At 36.1% G+C, this 23253-nt stretch overlaps 2 protein-coding genes across 4 annotated transcripts; both read right to left on the reverse strand.

Moving 5' to 3' along the window:
* Nucleotides 1-1058: 1058 nt before the first annotated feature.
* Nucleotides 1059-9441, reverse strand: LOC110918590 (pentatricopeptide repeat-containing protein At5g13770, chloroplastic). Of its 3 annotated transcripts, none has more exons than XM_035984959.1 (14): nt 6761-9441; nt 6211-6355; nt 6072-6146; nt 5883-5969; nt 4389-4445; nt 4201-4293; nt 4055-4127; nt 3870-3948; nt 3692-3782; nt 3479-3594; nt 1686-1823; nt 1507-1555; nt 1218-1365; nt 1059-1126 (listed from the first exon to the last, which is right to left on the reverse strand). In XM_035984959.1, exon 1 carries the CDS (start codon nt 9400-9402, stop codon nt 7447-7449), a length of 1956 nt encoding a protein of 651 aa, XP_035840852.1. In that variant the 5' UTR covers nt 9403-9441; the 3' UTR covers nt 1059-1126; nt 1218-1365; nt 1507-1555; nt 1686-1823; nt 3479-3594; nt 3692-3782; nt 3870-3948; nt 4055-4127; nt 4201-4293; nt 4389-4445; nt 5883-5969; nt 6072-6146; nt 6211-6355; nt 6761-7446. The 3 variants fall into 3 exon arrangements, with proteins under 3 accessions (XP_035840852.1, XP_035840853.1, XP_022018578.1); XM_035984960.1 differs by having other exon boundaries at nt 1218-1334; nt 6761-7016; XM_022162886.2 differs by having other exon boundaries at nt 6761-7016.
* Nucleotides 9442-11591: 2150 nt separating this feature from the next.
* Nucleotides 11592-16634, reverse strand: LOC110918588 (zinc finger CCCH domain-containing protein 17). Its single transcript, XM_022162884.2, has 3 exons — nt 16243-16634; nt 13848-13958; nt 11592-13090 (listed from the first exon to the last, which is right to left on the reverse strand). Exons 1-3 carry the CDS (start codon nt 16399-16401, stop codon nt 11681-11683), a joined length of 1680 nt encoding a protein of 559 aa, XP_022018576.1. The 5' UTR covers nt 16402-16634; the 3' UTR covers nt 11592-11680.
* Between the last annotated feature and the right edge of the window lie 6619 nt (nt 16635-23253).

The following is a 23253-nucleotide window of genomic DNA, read 5'->3' on the forward strand; positions in this document are numbered from 1 at the left end:
TAGAGAGAGAGAGAGAGAGAGGAATAAGAAGAAGAAAATTTCTAATTACTCGGATGTTGGGAGGCCTCTCGCCTCTTTGAATCATAGACATTATCTGCAAGAGGAAGCAAAAGAAAAGGGTCAAAACTCTAGTTGTTCTGCCATTGAACAAAAATGATCTAATTAGACAGCTAATATACAAAAGGTGACCTCCATATAAGATTTTGGGTGAGGTGGATTAGCAGAGGGTTCTACTCTACGGATGCAGGTGGCGGTGACAAGGATCTTGCTGTTCACATAAATAGTAACCGTTATGCTACTAATAATGTATTAAACACCTAAAACATAATACATAAATGTGTAATTTGTATTTTAACAGTAGTGATAACCTGAACGTGAGTCGTAGTCTGCCCTGCCATTTGTATAAGAAGACGGCTGCCATATTGAAAAGTAATGAAAACACAATTAAATTAAGATATAGAAAACTGACTTATGACTTTAGTTGGTCTTAAAAGAACCGAGATATTCTTATATCTAACATTCTAACTCACCCTTGAACTTCTCGCGCCTGAATGTTGCTTTGACCTGAAATGGACCGAGATGGTAGAAAGAAGCATAAAATAAGTTCCCATACATAATAAATATACTATCAACTCATCTATAATAATGACAGATATAGTATGATATGCATATTTTATATTATGTTAGAAAAACTATTTCCTTGTGAGAAAAAAAAAAAAAAAAAAACGTTTTATGTACCTTCCAACTTTCTTATTGAATTACTCATTGACTTCATTTCCTGTACTTGCACATCCAATTGACTCAAAAGTTCCCCATAGAATTTCTTCTCTGCAACAAGTAAAGATTTCAGCAAATACAAACAACAAAATTCCTAGAAAATGGTAAAAATACAAATAAAAGAAATCAAAGTGAAAAAAAAAAAAAAAGGAAAGATACCTTCAGTTTTTGACGCCAACATCTCCTGGCTAGCACGTGCCACATCAGACGCTGCTGCTGCTGCTGCCGCTTTTGCTGCTGCAGCAGCAGCAGCTTCTTCAGCCAATGTCGGTTTTTTGTCAGTTTTATTTGCAGCATCTTCATTTACAACTTTACGGATCCAAGATTTCAATCTAGGGACAACAGCATTCTGAAACCAAAAACATGATTCAATAAAAGCCTAAATAGAATGAGAAAAAATACTAATGTTATTTAACGAAGCAATTTTTTATTGCTTTTACCTTAAAAACTACAGCTGTTCCTGCTCCTGAAATAGCAACAACTCCTACAGCAAGCAAAGCATGTGACCAATGGAACCGTGGGAGCAGCTGGTGCCGGTTGCACAGATTGAGTCGGTGCTTGTGGTTGATGCAGGCTGTGGCTGGCCACCTATTATCACGTTCATAGAGAAGATATTCAGATTAATAACGAAGAAAATTACGATGTTGACTATAGTTGTATAACTTTCTAAAACAAGATGTGCGAGTAATATTACTTGTCAAACTACTGACTGTTGTAAAAAATATTCACCTTGATTTGCAACAGCAGTTTGAGTAGTAGAAACACTAGGGGATTCATCCTGCAATTTCCATCATACATGAAACAACATAATTATTAGTCCTGTAATTACATATCAGGTACATGTTATGCTAACAAATACTCAATCGAAACAAGGGAACTGCAGAAAAAAAAAAAAAAAAGACTCTTACTGGAACACGACGAAATGCTTCATCTATTTCCTCCTTTGTAAGTCGAGAAAAGATCGTCTATACATAACAGGGGATCCTTTAACTCCCCATTGTCAGCATCTTGTTGTTCATTGGTCACTGGTTTTACAGCCTCTGGAACTGCAGTTAAAAGTCTAACGTAAGTTTATCAATAAAAAGATAATTATTTATAAGGAATGCAGCTAAAAGTCATAATAATGTAAGTTTATCAATAAAAAGATAATTATTTGTAAGGAAAAAAGAAAGATTTGAGTAGCACAGACTACAAGTCAAAGGAAAACAATACAAGTACACAAAGCAGCTGTTCTTCTTTGCATATTTTACAAGCACCAGGTAATAATAATATATCAAACTATCATAGCAAACCTACTGACACGATGTATAGGCAATCGAGAGCCGTTAACAACATAAAATAGGTTAAAAGCAGCAACAGAAAGTTGTAATGCTATATAAATCGACAAAACTCGAAGTAGAAAACACAACAAGTGAAGATCATAAATGATTAAGGACACCCCACAGCCCCATAAACTTGTATTAAATATCACCTTCATGAAAACTTGGACCCGAGGTCAAACTTCAACAACCTATAAACATAAAAGAAAAAATCGAGAACAAAATCCACTTATACCAATTTTTAAGCAAGCTCACTTCCTTACTAATTTATCTATCTTTCTTTTCTTTTTTGAACAGCAAATTTGGATCACTGACGGACATCATCGTGCCACCAGTGAAACAACCCGATCATATCCATCTCCACCCCCCTTCCCTTGTGAAAATCGAACTCAGGACCTATAGTGCTTTCACTAATTCTCTAAATCAGTCAACTCATCTGTCCATATCGTTCCGTTAAAGCTACTGCACTGTACCCTCATACATTTACACATCACTATGTTATATTACTAATTTAATTATAATAATAAGTTAATAACAACTATATCAAATTATCAATTTCAACTCCTGAAAACCTATCATTGCTCAAATATTACATCAATTCACAGACAGATATAAACTACAAAATACGAATTCATAACAACCAAAAATACTGAAAATAAATCAAATTAAAACTCGATTTAATCTCACCTAATCCAAATTAAATCAACTTAATTAAAGTTATACATCAACAAATTAAGCTTAATACAGAGTTATATGCATAGAATTAACCCAGCTTAAGTTTATCCAGTCCACCTAATATTACCCGGCCTAAGTTTATTTGAGTTCTCAAACTGTCAAGTCGAGCTAGAGTCGAGCATTGGCTCATTAACGGCCAAAAATAAGCTCGAGCCGAGCTTTAGCTTGTTTAAACTCGTGCCACAAATACTTAGTTTGAGCTTTCGAGCCGAGCTCGAGTTTTAAATTTTACTAGCTAGTTGAGCTCGAGCCCAAAATCCAAGGATTGAATTGAGCCGAGCTTCAGAAAGTTGTAACAAGAAATTCATTCCAATTGTATTGACAAATTATAATTCTATTAAATATATTTTATGAAACAAACACCTCTTAAGGAGTCATAGACGTTATAGCATTTGAGATCTTGATTATAAAAGTTTTGGCTTTTTTAATTATTTAAAATAAGAACTTTGGGTTTTTAATTATTAGATATCTTTTTTTTTATGCCTTTCAAAAAAAAGATATCTTTATTTTTCTTCTCCGTTTTACCTTTTTATATTTTCATCGAATAAAGGAACTAATGTAGAAGATTGAATATAATGGTTTAATTAATAATAATTGGTTAGTTTTTTAGATAAAAATGACAAATGAACATAAAAATTGTTCATAACTGGATACTCTTAAGCAATTTCTCTAAATAAATCTTCTGTTGCACCAAACTGAGAGATTCTGATTTCTGTATAGCATTTCCAACCAGAATCACCGTTGACGATTGTAATGCATTCACCTGGGTACCGAAATTCAAGAAAAACATGTATTCAGAAACAACTTAATAATTTGTTTCAAGAAACATTAATAATACGAACTTGTTTCAAAAATCATACCCAAAATCGACCATTTATGCCAACGGCTATCTCAAACGAGAGTTTCTTTCCGAGGCCTTCAAGAACAGGATGAGGCGGAGAACTCAGAAGCCTGGAAAAAAGATTGCTTTTATGCATCAATCAAGTGAGACTTGTTAATGAATTAATTAATTATTACAGAATTTGAATAAATTCTTACGATCTTGCGAGGCCAGTGGATGATTCAAACATATAACCCTCCTCTTTAAGTACGCCATATTCTGCTGCCTTGCCATTGACTATAGACAAAAAAATACAATGGTTTTTTTGCTTTTATTTTGACCGATGAAATATAAGTAAAAAATAAATACCAAAAAAAGTGACAGTAGTAAAAACGTTACTAACCATCCATGCATGAAAGCTCGGGGTTCATGCCGGGGTTGGCACTGACCACGCTAACATACAACAAAGTGCCCACCTATAAGTCAGTCAACACCTAGGTCAAATGAAAAGTTCTGCTAATATATAAAAAAGTGGTATTAATATTGTACCTCAAACTTAGGTATGTTCCTTCTAGTTCCTCCTTCAAATGACAAAACAGGTAAAAATGCTAACGCGGGTCCTTTAATGTCCACAAGGAAATTCTGAAACACAAACAAATAATAATAAAAGAAAATAGACATTATAGTGATGAACAAAAACTTTAGACCAAACGCCATTGTAAAAGAAAAAAACTTACTTCTGGTTTAGTATCCACCACCACTCCAAGAACGTTATCCCCAGCACTAGGTACATACTACAAAAGATAAAGAAACCATGGTAGTTGTTAGTTGCCACACCTTTCTTATGAAAATCTAAAATGCAAGATATAATAATATAAGATACCGAAAAAAACAAGCCAAGGTATGCATAAGTACACATGGAAACGGGTGTGTTCAACTGGATGGATTAAACCAACTTTTGCATGTTAAAGTCCCTCCACTTAATAAATTTGAACACATTTGTGAATTTTTTTCCTATAATTAACTTGAAACCGGTTGTTTCTCTTGCCTGGCTTTTCTTAACACTAAAAAAACGCTGAGTTGGAATCTACTTTCTCTTTGACCAAGTCATGTATACTGGAGCAAACTAAACAGCCTTCGAGGAGACTTAACTGGGATCTGGTATTTCAAAGTATTCAAAATGATCGATTGGTGAAATCGTCTATAATGAAGGAAACGACAGAAAGATTAGCATACGAAACACGGCTACATTACATGTTTCTTTAATATTAACCCCTATCTGAAACAAGTTCGAAGAAAGAAAGAACAAATCGTGGTTTCTCTGGTCAAGATTCGAGCCGAAAGAAATTGGTCAAGCCTTGTTGTGCTGAAACCGTAGAAAAATAAGGAAGCAAATTGTTAACTGCAGAAGGAATCTACACATGTTTCGCTTACATGTATGTTTTTTGACATGTAGACTGTATATGTCATCATACATCAGTGCCAGATAAGCATAAAAATAGGTTATTTCACAAGTGTGTTCAAATTTAACAAGCAGAGGGACTTTAATATGCAAAAGTTGGGTTGAGGGACTTCTATGAGAAAAATCGGAAAGCATGTTAGTTTTTTATGATATTTTCCTTAGCATAATTCATGAAAGTAATAGATGGAAGAAGCAGAAACTTACTATACAAACAAGTTATGAGAAGATTACAGTTGTTTGGAAAAACATACTTACAAAACACAAACTCTGGTTTTCCAAATAACATGTTCATACTTCATATATAATAATAGCATAGTTGTCAATAGCGAGTGTAGCGATCGGCTGATCGCTATATCGATAATCGCGATAGTTTATTCTGTTTTTTGTTTTTTTAATATAAATAGCTATAAAAATGGCTGGATTTTAGGTTTTTGTTAAATATACATGTAAAATAGCATATATACCAGGGTATTTTGATATAAAATGCATATAAAAATTTTGAAATTTTTTTTTCTAGTGTATAGCTATCTATTAAATAGTTGCCCCCTATTTATCGCTATTCGCTATGATGTAGCATACCGGTACCTTAGCACTGTTTGTCGCTATTCGCCATTAACAAGATATGAATAATAGTAAACACATAAAACTGAAGAAACCTTAATCATCTAAATTAAAAGGGGGACATAATATAAAAAAAAAAAAAAAAAAAAAATCTCAAATGTGAAAACATGCACATCAAATCATCATGTAGGATATAAAATAAGCTTACCCTCTTCTGAGAGCTCTCAACCCAATATTTATTTGGCTTCATAAACCTCAACTTCCCAGCCTTCATTACACATATGGAATCACCATCCTAACAAAAAGCCTTTCACAGTTAACAAAATTTCAACCAAAAGAAACTAGGGTTGACATAACTTTAAAAAAAAAAAAAAACCCTAAAAAGATAAAAAAGAACCTGACGTAAGCCACCACTGAGCTTGAGAGTTTGATTAGCCATGTTTGAGAGGTCCAGTATGACATCTCCTGGAACCTAAATTGGAAAGAAATAATGAAGAATGGTACGCATGAAGAGCACAAGAAATAGAGAGACTTACGACTAATTGATCGACAAGATTTGAGGGTTTGGCTTCCATTGTTGTTGGTTGCAGAGCAGGCGTACGGGTGGTGAAGAAAGTCCAGTGGCGGATCCAGGAATATTTTTCTCTGGTTCACTTTTTTAGATACTTCAATTTCATGTGACTGAACATAAAGAATTTCGGATCGGGTAAGGTTCACCACATAATAAAAGTAAGATACAATGATGAAAAGAAAATCGTCATTAGAAATTTAAAAACACATAATATAAAATACGATAGTCTTTACAAATAAAATACAAATTCAAGTTTAAAACATACATCAAAACCTGTTTATTCTCAACTCAAAAACCCAATTTCAGCAGCAATATTAACTTAAATAAAACAAACAGATGTATAAGTGTATAACAAACTGACAAATTCAGGTTTAAAAACCCCAATTCAAGTTTAACTACCAAATTGACAAATTCAGATGTATAACAAACTGAAACTTTCAGCACCAATAACAAACAGATGTATAAGTGTATAACAAACTGTAATCATAAATCACTGATGTAATCAAAATTCTAACCTTAATCGCCTGATTCGTATAAGAAAAACAAAGTGTCGGAAGCAATCGGCGGAGGCGGAGCAGCCGAGCAGCGGAGAGGATGGACGTCGCGGCGGCAGACGGCAGCAATCGGCGGAGAGGTGGAGCTGCTGATGTTGTCCGACTTGTTTCACTCTGTTCGACTGTTCGTTACTTGTTCTGGCTTGTGCCGCGTATGTTTTGTGATATAACCCTGGGTCATTAAAGAAAAAAAAAAAAAAAAAAGAGAACCCTTCTGTGTTTAATCCTAGTTGGTAACCTAACGTGGTCCTCAAGATTTCAAATGGTATTTGCGACTAGTAAAATTGAGTTCCTAAATTGAAAATTATATATAAACAAAATTCACTAGCTCGGGTGGCTCAAAGTCTAAAATTAGTGGGCCCATAAAAAAAATAGCGCTCATACCCATATAATATATAATTTTCTTTTTAAATCTTGAGGCCCTATAGATTTGATGGCACAAAGCCCAAGCCTCAAAATACTCGCTGATTCTAATAGAATTTTAGAACCAACAAAAAATATTCCACATGAATGTACATGTTTATTAGGTAAAACACAAGTCATTATATCATATGATTGTTTCTAAAACCATAATTACAACTTGTCAAAAGTAATTACCCATAGAATTTCAAAACCTCACCCCTCCAAACCTCTAGCAAATTTTGTTATCAACTTGGATCAAAGCCCTCTTCCAACCATCTAACTTGAATATCCACACCCGCATCGCGTAAAGCGTTCATTGAAGATCGATAGAGTCGCGCATCTAAACCCGTACCTTCACTTTTCATATCTTGCAAAAGCTTCACTAGTTCATCCACCCTACTCACTTTTGAAAACACCCCAACCATGATCCCACCCATCGCCCTATCGATCCGACCACCATTAAGCCTATACTCGTAGTAATATTTCATACACATATCAAACTCCCTAGCCTTACTATACGCGCTTATAACGCTTGTGTAACTTACTTTATCGGCCACAACTTTTCTTCTTTTCATTTCTTTCCATATCTTCTCAACTTGTTTCAAGTTCAAGACTTTCCCGTGCATATCAAGGATAGAATTGTAAATCCAAACGTTGATTTTAACGCCTCGCTCTTTCATCCGAGCTAAAAGCTTCATTGCGTCCTTAATCCGATTAACCTTACCATACATTGCAATCATACTAGAGTAAGCTACAACACATTTGTCAAAACCTTTATTGTCCATTTCCCAAAACACCTCTTCTGCTTTTTCATAAAGCCCGAGTCTAAAGTACACGTTTAGGACCGACGCATAGGTCACTTGACCCGGGTCACAACCCTCCGTGACCAAATCTTCATACACTTTAGCCGCTGAAGTTAGCCCTCTTTTCTTCGAAAACCCATTTACAATAGCACAAAATATACAATCCGAAACTTTAATATTCACTCGTTTCATTGAAGAAACAACATCTAGAGTCTTTTCAAGCAAGCCGAGTTCAATGTACATCAACACAAGCTTCAAAAAGACCGCTGGATCCCTCAACATCTTCTTCGATTCGGCTTCTACCCAAAGACTTTCCACCATTTTCACTTCTCGAACGCTTGCAAACGAACTGATTAACAACGAGTAAAAAGAAGCGTCTTCTAAAAACCCTTTCTTGATCATCTCCCTAAAGAAATCTAGCGCTTGAAACGGTTTCCCTGACTTCGCTAACGACTCGCATAAAATCCTGTAAATTTGCGAGCAAAACGGCGTCCATTCGTCGTTACTTGATTCGAACTGTTTGAATAACAAAACAACTTTGTCATTCTTACCCATTTTTAGATAAGCTTCCATGGTGTGTCCATAACACTCACCATCTAATTGCATACCAGAGGATGACATCATATCAAACACCTTAACTGAACTACTGTACATATGAAGCTTGTTATAGCTTCTCATGGCAGCATTAAAGCTCAAAACAGCAACTTCTTTCTCAAGTTTCAAAATATGAAGCAAATTATTAGCAAGTTTGAATCTTTTAGCTTTAATACAACTACTGATCAATCTACAACAAGATGAAGCATCTGGGTATACACCGAATTTCCTAAAATCTTCAGAAATTGACCAAATTGAATTCCAGTTCTTCACATTAAGTGAGTACCTGATCAGATTATGCAATGTTGATCTTGTGGGTCTAAAATCTTGCAATCTTTTAGCTTTTTGGTAACTCTCAAACCCCATTTCTTCAGTTTTTGAATCTTTCAACATTTTGCATATTAAAAGATTGAGATTTTCTTGTTGGGGTGGTGATAGTTCTTGAAAAGATTCTTGAAAAGATTCTTCAAAAGATTCTTGAAAAGCTTGAAACTTTAGGTCCAGTTCAAGAATGGGGGAGCCAGTGGACTCTTCATCTTCAAGAACTGGTGGTGGGAAGCTTCTGGAAGAATTGAGGATCAAGATTCTTGAAGAGGAACATGAAGGGTGTGGAGAGATGAAGAGGAGAATTGGTGAGTGTTTGGATGGGTTGAGTAAAGGGTTTTTGTGGGTTGTTTTGATGCAGTGAATGCAAGCTAATGACCACTCTGAGAAGGTGGAAATTGCCATTGTTGGTGAAGATATGGCATGAGGGGGGGGGGGGACAGAGGATTGGAAGTGGGAAGAGGAAGAAGAAGAAGACATGATAAAGTTGGTGGCTTTTTGGGTGTGTTTTTGTGACTTGTGTTATTGTGAGCCACTCATGTGTTACATGTAGGTATATGAAATCTGGATAATATATGAGTATATGTGTTCTAATAAAAAGCAAAGCAAAATGAGAAAATGTTTTTATTATTGTTTATAAATATATTTTTCTTCTTCTGATTGTTTCAACAAATTTTAATAGTTTTCTTAATTAAACTAAATAATACATTTTAACTGTTTTATGTAACATGTTTTTTTTTCCAAACTAACTTTTGAAAGTATTTTGCAAACTAAGATAATGTTTATAGAAAGTTGAACTTATTTCTTTTTTTTCTTAGTATAGTACTTATTTCATTAAGAAATAAGACAAAATTACAGACATGTGGAGAGGATTAGTCCTCAATGGTAAAATATATATTTTTTATTCTTTTGTATAAAAATAGCAACAAAATATAACATGTTAATAGTTACATTTTTGTTAACAGAACTAATACTTCAAAGTTTATGTTTATTCTGTTAAAAAAACTGTGAGATTAAAATAATATGATTGTTTTACAAACTAACTATAAAACAAATACTATTTATTTAAAATAAAACTAGGGTTAAGACCCGCCCGCGTTGCGGCGCGGGTACATCGTAAACATTGAATGGATTAGTCCAAACGTTATATGATGCATTAATCATATGAAAACACACATTTCGACGTATACAGTTGAACTCGGTGTAACCTGTATAAGAATTGTGATTGGATCAAACGTAAAGTAAATGGAATTCATATCGAACAATCATAGCGTATTATATGTGACCCAACTTATACAAAGAAAGCGTAACGGGTATGAAGGAAAATATGCACATGTAATCGAAAGAGATTAATTAGAGCTTTCGAAAAAATGGGAGAAAAAGAAACCATAATTTGACTCCACTCGTTTCGAAACAAACTTTACGAAACGTACATAAAATAAGCACGAAAACATATTATATTTGACCTGAATCATTTCCCAAAAAAGTTTACGTCGAAACGTAGAACAACTTGAATTTATACGAAAACATACATAGAAATATGCACGTAAAAATGGTTTCTTTAAACGAAAACGTATTATATTTGACCTGACTCGTCTATAAAAAAATTTTACGTCGGAATGTAGAATAAATCATATTTACACATACCCGTACATAAAATATGCACGTAAAAAATAGTTTTTAAGTAAAGGAAGTATAGGAATAAACCGAAACAAAAAATTAGTAAAAAAAATTAATAGGTTAAAAACGTTCGTAAAACCGTGCCAAGTAGCACCAATGCCACAACCACATCGACTCTCAACATCGTAAAAATAAAATAGATAAAATGGTAAAAATTACACTGAACGAAAAACAGACTAAAATCGTTGAACCACACACACCCGTTACAGTGTCTTAGTACGAAGAAATTAACCAGAAACGTAAAACGTAGAAAATAATAACTTAGTCGATCTACAACTCACCCGTTGCGACGCACTTTTTAAAAGGGGAAAATGGACGCGTTGCGACGTGTCAGTCAAATATGAAAAAATAGAGCAAAAACGTTGAACCTCATATGCACGCTACGACATGTTAACTCGCAAAATTTAGAACGACGCGAAAGATAAAAAGTATAGGGTACAAAAGTTGTAGATAATAAAGTGTTGTGTTAAATTATAAAAGATGGAAAACTTTGGGTTAAAAGTGAAAATGAAAAAGGGTTAAAATGTAAAATATGAAATATTTAGGTTAGAAGTGGAAAAATCAAGTTTTTTTTTTAAGCACTCCCTAAGCCAAAGGTACTAAGTGATGATGCATATATAATTTCCTTATTAATATATGGAATAATTAAGTCCATCAATGAAGTGAAAGCTGATGATTAATAACTTAAGTCCATTATTTGTTTTCAATCGTTTGTTGTCTTAAAAAAAAAAAAAAAAAAAAAAATAATAATAATAATAATAATAATAATACTTAAAAAAGCAACTACTAAAACAAATAATATAAATTTAGACTTTTTTTTTGAACGACAAATTTTTTTACTCTTGTCGCTTATAAGACTTGAACCCAATACCTCTCCCCTAAGGTGTTTAAAGGCATTGCCTTTACTATAGACCACCACCACCATCAGCAAATTTAGCCATATTTGGGTAAAAGAAATTCGAGAAAAAAAAAACAACTAGATGTAAACATTTGGATACAAATCAAAATCTATAACAATTAACAATACAACGTATCCCTTGATTCCCTTCTTACACACACACTCAAAACCTCATATTTTCTATGAGTACACCACACCCTCTTTCTTTCCATATTCCTCCCCATCTTCATCAACATATTCTTCACCTTCATCCATATTATAATCTTCTTCTTCTTCACCATCCATCTGCTCATATTCATAATCCCCATCTCTATTCTCATCATAAGCTTCAAGCTCCTCATCAAGCAATGCATCTTCATCAACTAAACCACCTTCACCTTCACCTTCATTTTCCACCTCTTCCGCTTGTTTATCCTTCTCGTTTTCTGCTTCAAAATCAGCCGAAACAGAGTTGTGTTCCTCTTTGTTAGCAGGTATGATCTCTGCCTCCTTATTTTCAATGTTTACAGAAGAAACGCAATCGTTATTGATAACATTATTATCGTTAACCCCTCTTTTACGCTTCAAAATCTCACTAAGAGGCTTTGGCCCTTCGAATGACAAATCTTCTTCCGTTTTTGGGTGTTTTCTTTTTCCACGAAACTGTTCATCGTTTGATTGATGTTCGGCTCTAACGCTTTTCAGTTCAGACAATCTTTTCGGTCCAGCAAACTTGGAGTCGCTTACGCGGTCTCGAACCCTGTCTACCCTTGAGTTGGTTTCTTTAGTAGGAGACGCTGACCTTCCCGGAATCTTTATTCTTCCTCTAAGCCGGTTACTTAACGTTCCTTGATCAGGGCGGTGGCTGTGGCGGTCCCTCGTAATCCGGTCAGCATGAATTTCACGGTTGACAGCCGACCTCAACTCATTGCCGGAACCCCTTCGTTGTTTGGATAAACGGTGGCGTAAATCTGACTCGTTTTCACGGTCATTTCTAGGATACGACCGCCTCTCTAAATGGTCAACACAGTCAACCTCAAAATGGCCATCCCGTTCATTATAATGGTCGTAATCACGATGCTCGTGGTACATATCTCGGTCAACATCGTAATCATGACCAGCGTCTTCAGCTTCATTATCCACAAGAACATCAAAACCAGGGGAAGGTTCTCTTGAATATTCCTCAGCATCTTTCCCATTAACAATTCTTCCGTTGGTTGCGTGATAACTACGGTTAGGTTTGTTAGACGGTGGTTCATTGATGACAGGTGGCGGAACCACGGCTAGTGGTGCTATCTTTTTATCAACGCCGTTTCTGGTTGGAAGAGGTGGTTGTTTTCCCTGAGAAGGCTGAAACTCAACGGGCTTGTGGACGGATACTTGTTGAACCGTTTTAGGAGGCTCGGTGACAGGAATAGCTGGCCCGGGCTGTGTAGGTTTATTGTTGATTGAATTTGATGGCCCGTGCAAGAAAGGGCATAAGTGTCCTTTCAAACAGTAACCTTTTTGAAAGAAGATACACGCAACTCCTTGTTTGGGCGTAGCATACGGTGCGGGTGCAGGAGGTCCCTTGGGAGTCGACACGTCAGATCCCAGCAATCCATCAAGAGGCTGAAATGAAAGCATGGTGGTTAATTATCCAAATCCAAAAATAATTATAAACAATTAGCTCATTAATTGTGGTTACGCGACTTTTGCATGGTGCCATTTTCGTCCCTGAGGTTTGGCTACTTTTGCGACTTTTGTCCAAAATTTTGTTTTTCCGCATTTGGATCCAAAAGGTTTGAAATCTTGCTATTTTCATCCAACTTGTTAAATCCATCCATTTTTCCGTTAAATGAGGGGCATTTCTGTCTTTTTAGACATTATTTATTAAACTTAAAAAAAAACACTATAAGAAACAAAGATCCACCTTTGTTGACTTTCTCCCCACCCAAACCCTTTAATCATCACAGAATACATCTAGAATGACAAAAATACCCCTGACTTAGCGTTAAAAAATGGATGGAGTTAACAACGAGTTGGATGAAAATGGCAGGATTTCAAACCTTTTGGATCCAAATGCGGAAAAACAAACCTTTGGACGAAAATCGCAAAAGGAGCCAAACCTCAGGGACGAAAATGGCATTTTACTCCAAAGACAATTTTTTTAAAGTTACAATCCAAATCATTGAAGGTGAACGAATTAGGCGGTTTCATACGTTAGAAATAGACTTTGTGTGACTTCCAAGTATCAACGGGTGTCCCTTACGGCCTATTTTTGTATTTGACCCATTTGAGATTAAAAAGAATCTGCACCAAGCAACTTATTAATGGGTCAAAATTGCAGCCTCTACAATTGACCACCAAAAAGAACAAAAATACTTACAGGGTGACGGAAAGCACATTTTGGATTTAAGCAATTCCCGTTTAACCAGTACCAGCAATCTCTAGGGTTGACCCGTGCAATATCGCTATGCCGATACTCGCACTCACTTCCCTGTAAACGAATTAACGTAGATGAGAATCTTAATAAATTGCCAAGATTTAAAACCATGCAACAACACAAGTCAAGTAGAATGTAAGTAATCAAGGGTACTGCACAACTGCAAAATATGTACGAATAATGACAACTAGAGTGTAGGTGGACTTCTAGTACTTTTAAGTTTTAACGCAACTAGTCCATGGTCCCATACGAACTTTAAGCATGACTAGCAGACATCCCCTAAAATTTAAATCTAACAGAACAACCCCTTGGTGTTGAGTGTACCCATAGTTGTTAATAGCGGCTATATAGCGACAAATAGCGATGATAGCGATAGTTTTTTTTTTTTTTTTTTTTGATGTAAATAGCATTTAGATATAGCTATAAAATAGCTGGATTTATAGGTTTTTGTTAAATATACATGTAAAATAGCATATATACCAAGGTATTTTGATATAATATACGTATAAAAATTTTCAAATTCTTTTTCTAGTGTATCGCTATTTATAAAATAGCGGTCACTATTTGTCGCTATTCGCTATGTGGCATATAGGTCCCTTGTCGCTATTTGTTGCTATTAACAACTATGAGTGTACCCAATTCCAAAATATATATATATATATATATTAAACTACTTGTAGAGTTGTATCCGTCAAGATATGGTACGTAAGAAACATACAAGTACAGAACAAAGGCAATAACTCAAACCCAAAAGTAAATGCAGCTAACAGAAAGCAGTGTGAGATGAGGATATTTTTTATTGAGATTGCAATACCTAAACAATAACATGTAAAACAAGTGTAGTTTCTAAAAAGAGAAAATCATGTGAATAAAATTTCTAACGGTCAAATTGAATAAAATTTTAAAAGTTTATGGTAAACAAGTTTGGTCAAAGCGTTATATGCGGAATTTTCCCTTCAACAAAAAGCATCCTACACGCCATATAATTAACAAGATTGTTTTTACATTTTAATTGAGAAAACAACTAGTAAGAATAATCATTCTATCAACAATTGATAATGGGTCTCCTCTGGAATGGTGGCAGGCCGGATCACCAGCGCCGTCTGCGTTCACGGTAGTGGGTGGCCTTTTGCCATTGGGTTTATGATATGTGCCAATTTTACATGCATGAAGACGTGAGGTTCTTCCAAATGCATCAATTCATGAAGACTTGGGTTTTATTTAATCTCATTTAGAGATATGTTTTATTTATTATTTTATGCTTTAGTGGTGGGATTCAAATGTAGTGGGTTAGTTGACTCCGTTATTCTTGGGGTTAGTTTCCATGTTTAGTTAGTGGGTTTAGTTTGTTAGTATATTCCTTTTCTGATGCTTTTGTAAGCCTATAAAATGGCACCTATTATTTGAGTGAAGTTTATGAAGATTATGAATTAAATTGTCTGGTTTCTCTCTAAATTGCTTTCTGGTTTTCTTTCTATTTTCTTTGGCCAACGAAACCGTTGGAACCACATCAGTTTACCAGGGCGATCGGTCATTTGTTGGTCGTTCAAAAAAAATGATAAGTGTGTACTGCACAAAACTAGCAAGCATTAATATGCATCCATTCTGCACATGGTGAGTTAACTACCAGTCTACCATCAATTGCTTTGACAAATGTTGTTACTTCGTATGAAAAAGGCAACAACTTGCAGCAAATTAGCAATCAAACCATTAAAAAAGATTGGTGATTTCTTCCTGCTTAGTTCATATCCACTCATTGCTAAAGAAAAATTATAAAAAAAAAAATCCTTTTCCTTGAATGTTCTTCCTTAATAATTTAGAAAATAGCCACACTAAGACGAGGGGGTGTGGCTTAACGCCACCCCGCCAACTAAGCAACTATAGCGCCCCTGAGGCGCCATCGACCACACCGCCGGAAGTAAAGGGGGGCGCCATGGCCCTTCCGCCATCACGTTAACGAGCTGAATTCGAGGGAATCATAATCACACCCGGCAAGTTAAAGGAAGGAGCTTTAAAGCCCCGGTGTGACGAGACGTGGCGGTGAGGTGGCGTGATAAATCCGCTTTATACAGCCTAACCCTATCAACCATGCATAACACATCAAGTTATGACATATACCACAAAATATACAATATTTTTAATCAGCTCAGCGCCTCAACCCAATATCCAAATAATAATAAAAATCAAACCAGATACAGTAATTTTAAGATCCCCAAATTAATAAACCTAATTTCAATCAGAAGCATCAAAGATCTGAAGCAATAGACAGAAGGAGCAAAAACCCATAATTTAGCTACCACTAGCATGAAAAGAAATTAAATAACAAAATAAAGGGTACATTTTTGCAGGTTAATGGAGAAGCAAGAAAATAAACGCAATCGGTGTTTCTTTTCAAGAGCTCATCTTCCTCCGGTGAAGTAGACTGAGCTGCTGTTGATGACGATGTACGAGCCAATTGAGGAGCTTGTTGCGGTTGATGAGTTGTACCGCCAACCATGTTTGGAGTATTAATTGAAATTCAAGGCGAAATTTGCAAAGATTCGAATAAAAATTGGTTCTTGATGATTCAATTGTTGGATCTAGGGTTTGTCGGGCACAATCGATGGTTTCAGATAGGAGGAAGAAGAAGAGAGCTCAAGGAATTATTATTGAAGCGATGAGGAAGAGAGTGCCCATGCTTCCTGCTCCTACCCTTTTGTTTATTTTTGCCTTTGTGGGATCATCTTTTATTTGCTTGATTTTATAATAATAAAAAAATTTATTTATAAGTTTGAGTGCATGCCTTTAAAATTAGAAAAATTACAAGTTTTCTACTTTATTTTTATATCACTTTTCAGGTGGTGTCCTTTTTAACGAATGTTGTCAGGCGGTGTCCTTTATTAGGTATTTTGTTGCAAGTTTAGTCCTTTACACCCTACCCAGTTAAAAAACCATGTTAATTGTTGACAAGCGGTGTCCTTTACTAGGTATTTTGTTGCAAGTTTAATCCTTTACCTAGGTATTTTGTTGCAAGTTTAGTCATTTACACCCAACAATTAACAAGGTTTTTTAACTGGGTTGGGTGTAAAGGACTAAACTTGCAACAAAATACATAGTAAAGGACACCACCTGTCAACATTCATTAAAAAGGACACCGCCTGGAAAGTGGTATAACTATAAACGACAAAACTTGTAATTTTTCTCTTTAAAATTATTATTGAGATTAGGGGAGAGTTAATTGGAGAATAATCTATCTATCTATACTTTCTATAAAAGGAGAAATCTGAGTGACATAAGAAAAGCTTAGTTGGCAGCCAGCCATAGAGGTTGTCCAACAAAACTTTTCTTATGTCATTTTTACATCATAAACCTTAATATTAAAAGACTTTAAAATTCAAAGGTGACCCACATTCAAATTCCAAAGGTCTGCCATCAAGCCACTGCCATCAAACCACTGCCCATCTCCAAACCTATGTTATAAATTCAAACCTCTGCATTCCAAACCTCTGACGATTCAAACTTCAAAATCTCTGCCCAGATCCAAAATTATGGCACCATATTCAAAATTCAAATCGTATACCTATAAAGAGTTCTTTTTTTAATTTAAGTGGGCTTTTATAATTCTCAACTCTCTCTCTCTCTCCAAAACTCATTTTCTCTCTCTCTCTCTCTCTCTCTCTCTCTCTCTCTCTCTCTCTCTCTCTCTCTCTCTCTCTCTCTCTCTCTCAGTAGAGAAGAAGAAGAAGAGTGGAAATTGCGACACTCTTTCACCAAATGTTGAACGATCTATCGTCGATTTTGCCTTCAAACAATGGCCAGGTAACCGATTTTGTAACCAACCCATATATTATAAACAAATCCCCATAAAAATATCTACAATTGAGAGCTTCTCAGATTTCTTCTGTTTCGTTCCCTTTAATCATGAATTGCCTTCAAAATCTCCCAAGGTTTGTTTCAATATCCCTTTGATCTTGGAACAACATACTCTTGTTACCATATGACACATGATAAAAGCGATTCTCTAGACAATCTGGGATTATGTTCCGCAAATTAGGAAGCACATATTTACCTCAAGATTTACGTCTGATGTCCACGTTTGATCACATTTGACTTCATCTGCGGCAGTCTGAACAACCGAGATAACAGCTCCGGTTTCATCAGCTGCATTTGGAACAGGAGAGTTGAAAAAACTGCAATTCGAATTGATCTTGGAACAACATACTCTTGTTACCATATAACACATGATAAAAGCGCTTCTCTAGACAATCTGGGATTATGTTCCACAAATTGGGAAGCACATATTTGCTTCAGGATTTACGTCTGATGTCCATGTTTGATCACATTTGACTTTATCTACGGCAGTCCACTGAATTTCTTCTCCGCGTGTCTGCACCGTGATCTTCATATTATTGGTTCAATATCAACTCATCTTTAGTAGTGTTTGTTTGAGAACCTGATTTAGATACACAACGGTTCTCCAATTCCAGATCAGCAAGCAAATACACAACGGTTCTCCAATTCCAGATCAGTAAAAAAAAGGAGTATAAAACAAACTGTTTTGTAAAACAATGTCTTGTGAAAAATATGTTATTTGTGTAAAAATGTATAAGTCCAAATTGAATGATTTAAATAACGCTACGACATGTAATAGAATACAAGCACTTATATATAGGAAGTACCAGCGGCGTATCCACCATGCTTGTATCATATTACACACATCTCGCTACTTAAATCACTTACCCAAATAAACCACCAATGTAAATTACCCATGTCTAAACCAATTGTCAAATATCTTTGTGAAAACCATGTCAAAATGTTTATGTCAAAATGTTTATGTCAAAATGTAGTCCATGAAATGTGTATATCGATATCAAAATGTCTATGTCAAATGTCAATCAAGTAATGCGCAAACAAAATGTCATGTATGGCAAGCGAAATATGTATCAACTAAACCATAGGTAAGAATGCACAAACAATGTACTAAGTATGCACACAATGGGCATACATAGCATGTGATGTAAAATGTACTAAGTATGATGAACATACATAGCATGAAATGTCAAGTAAAACGATGTACTAAGTATGCACACAATGGGCATACATAGCATGTGATGTAAAATGTACTAAGTATGATGAACATACATAGCATGAAATGTCATGTAAAACGATGTACTAAGTATGCACACAATGGGCATACATAGCAAAAACGTAATGAAATCATGTACTAATAGTGTACTAGTGAATATACCAAGTATATGATATAAAAGCATGAAATCATGAAAGTAACAAGTAGGCACATGTGTTTCACCCCAAAATGTTTGAAAAACAGTAAAAGAGGGGACTATGTACTCACTTGAGGGTGCTTAGAAGTCTTGACTAACAACCAAGCAAAGCTAGAGGGATCACGGAAATCAAACGGCACCTAATATAGGTAACTACATTAATAACCGGACCTAACTCGGAAGATCGGATAGTATGAGGTTTCGTAAACCAAATGAGTATTGGAGCTCATATGATATGGTCTAACAAAGCCTACATACTAAAATGAAACCTAACCTAAGTGCTTACGACCCATTACGACCCGTTTAGGTAGCTTATGCTACTTTAACGCGTCGTTCGCGTAAAACGCGTTCGGAATGCCTAACTAGTCCTATGACAAGCAAGATATGCCTTAACATGTTTAATATGGTTGCCAAAACAGTTTATATGTCAAAAGTTACGTTACATAGGCTTAAAATGAATTTTAGCGCAAAAAGGGCATTTTGGTAATTTACCTAAGGCATAAGAACTACTTATCATACAACTACTTAAACGACGTGACCATAAGGTATAACCTCGGAAGGTTATTCCCTATACAACTATGGTCACCTAAAGTGTTTGGTCGGATCCTAATGATCGACCAAATGGGTCGGGTTCGAAAGCATAAGCGATTTATCAGATCGCTTACCTTTACGACCCTAAACAAGCACAAATCTAAAAGCGACGAGCTAAACATGCTAGAACATGTTTAGTAAAGTTAGAAAACAGGTTTGGTATCAAAACAAACGATTTTGATACCCTAGAGTAGTTTGGTTACAAAATACGCGAGGAAACGCATTTTGGCCGAAACTACGACTCGTCACTGAGCCTAGATAACGTGGTAATCAGTGGGTATAGTCACTAGGGACTATAACCATCGTGATTACGCTCACGTTATGAAGTTCAAACGAACTTCGCGTTGACCATAAACTGGTCAATGCAGAAAGTCAAACGCAGTTTGACTTTAACGCTAAAACGAATGAAAAACGCGAAAGAATACTTACAGAAGGTCCCCGCAAGATTGAATTCCAAGTATTTCTCAGGTATGAAGTGATAATCACTCCAACTTAGAGAAAATCTCAGAATTCAAGTGAGGAAGAAATGAAATGGTTTGGGTATTTATAGGAATGGCACGACCGTTAGGATCGTTCATCGCGAAACGTGCTTTGATCTCGGCCGTCCAAGTGGGCACATGGTATTTGGATACCATGGGCTCTTAAAAACCATCAAATTTGGCCCCTAGAATGCTTAAAAACCAGATTCAAGGGTGTGGAACAGCTGGAACAGATTTTTTTGCTGATCTGGGACTCTCATGCGGCCCGCTTAAGGTACACACAAACATTCACGCGGGCCGCCTAGGCTTAGTTTCCAGAATTGGCAGAAATGGTCCCTGCACTTCAGAAACATGCAATTTGGCCCATTTTTGACACGTTTAAGCCCCGTTAACCTCATTTCAAGCCTCTAAAATGAAGTTAAAGTATAGGGAACTCAAAACATGCTCAAAAATATCTCGGATGTCGGTTCGTTTGGCCGTACGATCGCGATGTTTGCTTAATTACGACGGAATGCGCATAAGCGCGAAAGACGATCCAAATTGCGCGACGAGTGGATTTTTCTTATGCCAAACACTAAAATAAAATATTTTAATGCTTACATAAATTTTTGGAAGTCCGGAAGTATTCAGAACGTAAAATATGCGCGAAAATGCAAACTTATGCACTTTTTGACGCTTTTAGTCCCTGAATGAGCATAAAGTTTATTTTTGCGCACCAAACACCTCAAAGCCTATTTATAAGCTATGTAAAGAATATTTAGGGCATATTTAACTTATGATCAAGTTCCGTAAGGTCTGTTACAGTACAAATTGACATACTTTCGCAGTTTGTCGAATTTAGTCCCTGTAAGTGAATAAACTTGATTTCGGCATACCAAACCATCCAAAACTTATTTCTAAGTTATGTAAAGGTTATTTAAGGTATGTTAAGCCTATGTCACTATTCCGGAGTGTTTGTTGCATTAAACTGGTTATATTCACGCATCAGATCGCGTATAACCTTCCAGAAAGCGATTTAAAGCCTGAAATCGAACAAGAATTGATATGTGCAAACGATACACATATTTTTACAAATCCCAAGTATGAAACATAATATTTCATTGATTTGGTTTTTGTTTGATGGTCACGGAGGCACAAGTGTCACAACCGTTCCCATAGTAAAAAACATGATGGATGTGATACACACAGATAGATAAGTTGCCACAATTGTCAAATTCGTTGCGTGCGTTCATATTGTTTAGACAACAACAGATAATAAACGGATTGTTGGGCTTCTTGTTCCAAATGCAACTGTGAATACTGAATGTGCAAACTGAAACATCTTGACACGATATAATTGCAAGATTGTTTGTCGGGCTTCCAATGCTCACACAGGGTGATAAACAACGCTGATACGAAACACATACCAACTTATTCAGATTTAAACAATGCACGCCTTAACTGAGATAAGGGACATCCATCAAGCTAAAAAAGAAAACTTGTGTTTCCCATAGTCACAAACGATTGCGGTTTGTATTTCGCATAGCCATTGTTTCCGTAGTAAAAAACGGTTGCGGTTTGCACATTCAATCTTCAATACTTCATTAAAATACCACTAGCAGGTGAACCCGACACGTCTTCATGTTATGGAGAATGTTCTCGAAATTGAAGGAAAAGATTTGTTGAAATCGAAGAAAAGAGTAAAAACATATTTTATTAGCTATTATACCTCGTTTAATAGCAAGATAAGAAGGATGAGATATCGGCAGTTAGCTCGAAGAAGTTTCTCTCGATCAGGTGTTCCAATAGATTCCCCTTGTTAACAATGTCCTGTTAATTGTTTCAGATGACACGCTTGGTAACAAAGAGGAACACTTTCTTCTGTTTTATTTTTTTCTACTTTTAGAAAGGTTTGACCATGCCGTATCATGTGTCATGTGTCATAAAACGGAACATAATCCTAGATTGTCTAAAGAAGCGTTTTTATCATGTGTGATCCAGAGGTCGGTCTCGGGTGGGCATAAGATCCGTGGGCCCTATTGTCGGATCTGTGACTCCATGGAAGATTTGATAGCGTGCCGTGTCATGTGTCATAAAACGAAACATAATCCCAGATTGTTTAAAGAAGCGCGTTTATCATGTGTGATCCAGAGGTCGGTCTCGGGTGGGCATAAGATCCGTGGGCCTATTGCCGGATCTGTGACTCCATGGAAGATGTGATTAAGGTAAGCGTGCCGTATCATGTGTCATAAAACGGAACATAATCCCAGATTGTCTAAAGAAGCGTTTTTATCATGTGTCATATTAGAGTAGTATGAGTCTGAGTCCATTTGTGGTTCGTGAATGTTTCGAATCATCATAGAAGATGTGTCGGGTTTGTATTTCCCATAGCCATTGTTTCCGTAGTACAAAACGATTAAGGTTTGCACATTCAATCTTCATTGCTTCATTATAATTAATAATGCGGTCTCAATTGAAGATGTAACTGCAAGACTGTTTTTCGAGCTTCCAATGCTCACACAGGGTGATAAACCACTAGTTTGTTTTTTTATAATTTTACATACGATTTAGAGAAACGGAGAATACGTTACGAGATTCTTCGAGAATTAGAAAAGGAGAAAATACGGAAGGACAAGGGGGGGGGGATAGTGCACGGTCCTCCCAACCGCCGGAGTTACCCCACTCCGGGAGCCGCTACCCGACCAAGCTAGCTCCGCGATGAATTCCCCTTGCCGAGTTCTTACCCTGGGCGACATATGCCACTCCCAAGATTCGAACCCGGTACCTCTAGGAAGAGGTGGGTGTCGGTGGCCAACTGGGCTTCTTTTCTCCCACGTGTGATCCAGAGGTCGGTCTCGGATGAGTTGTGGTTGATTTATAGGAGGAGGTTATGAAACAAATATATGTTTTATGCGAATTTAAAGGACAATACTGACAGTGGTGCTGGTCTTTTCTCCCACTGTGCAAACTTGAAAAATCTGACCATAACATATTGTAGACTGGTGTGCTTGAATGGTTTTAATATATTTCATCCTGGAC

This window comes from Helianthus annuus, chromosome 16 (genome assembly GCF_002127325.2).
Source record: "Helianthus annuus cultivar XRQ/B chromosome 16, HanXRQr2.0-SUNRISE, whole genome shotgun sequence".
In the NCBI taxonomy this organism is placed as follows: Eukaryota; Viridiplantae; Streptophyta; class Magnoliopsida; order Asterales; family Asteraceae; genus Helianthus; species Helianthus annuus.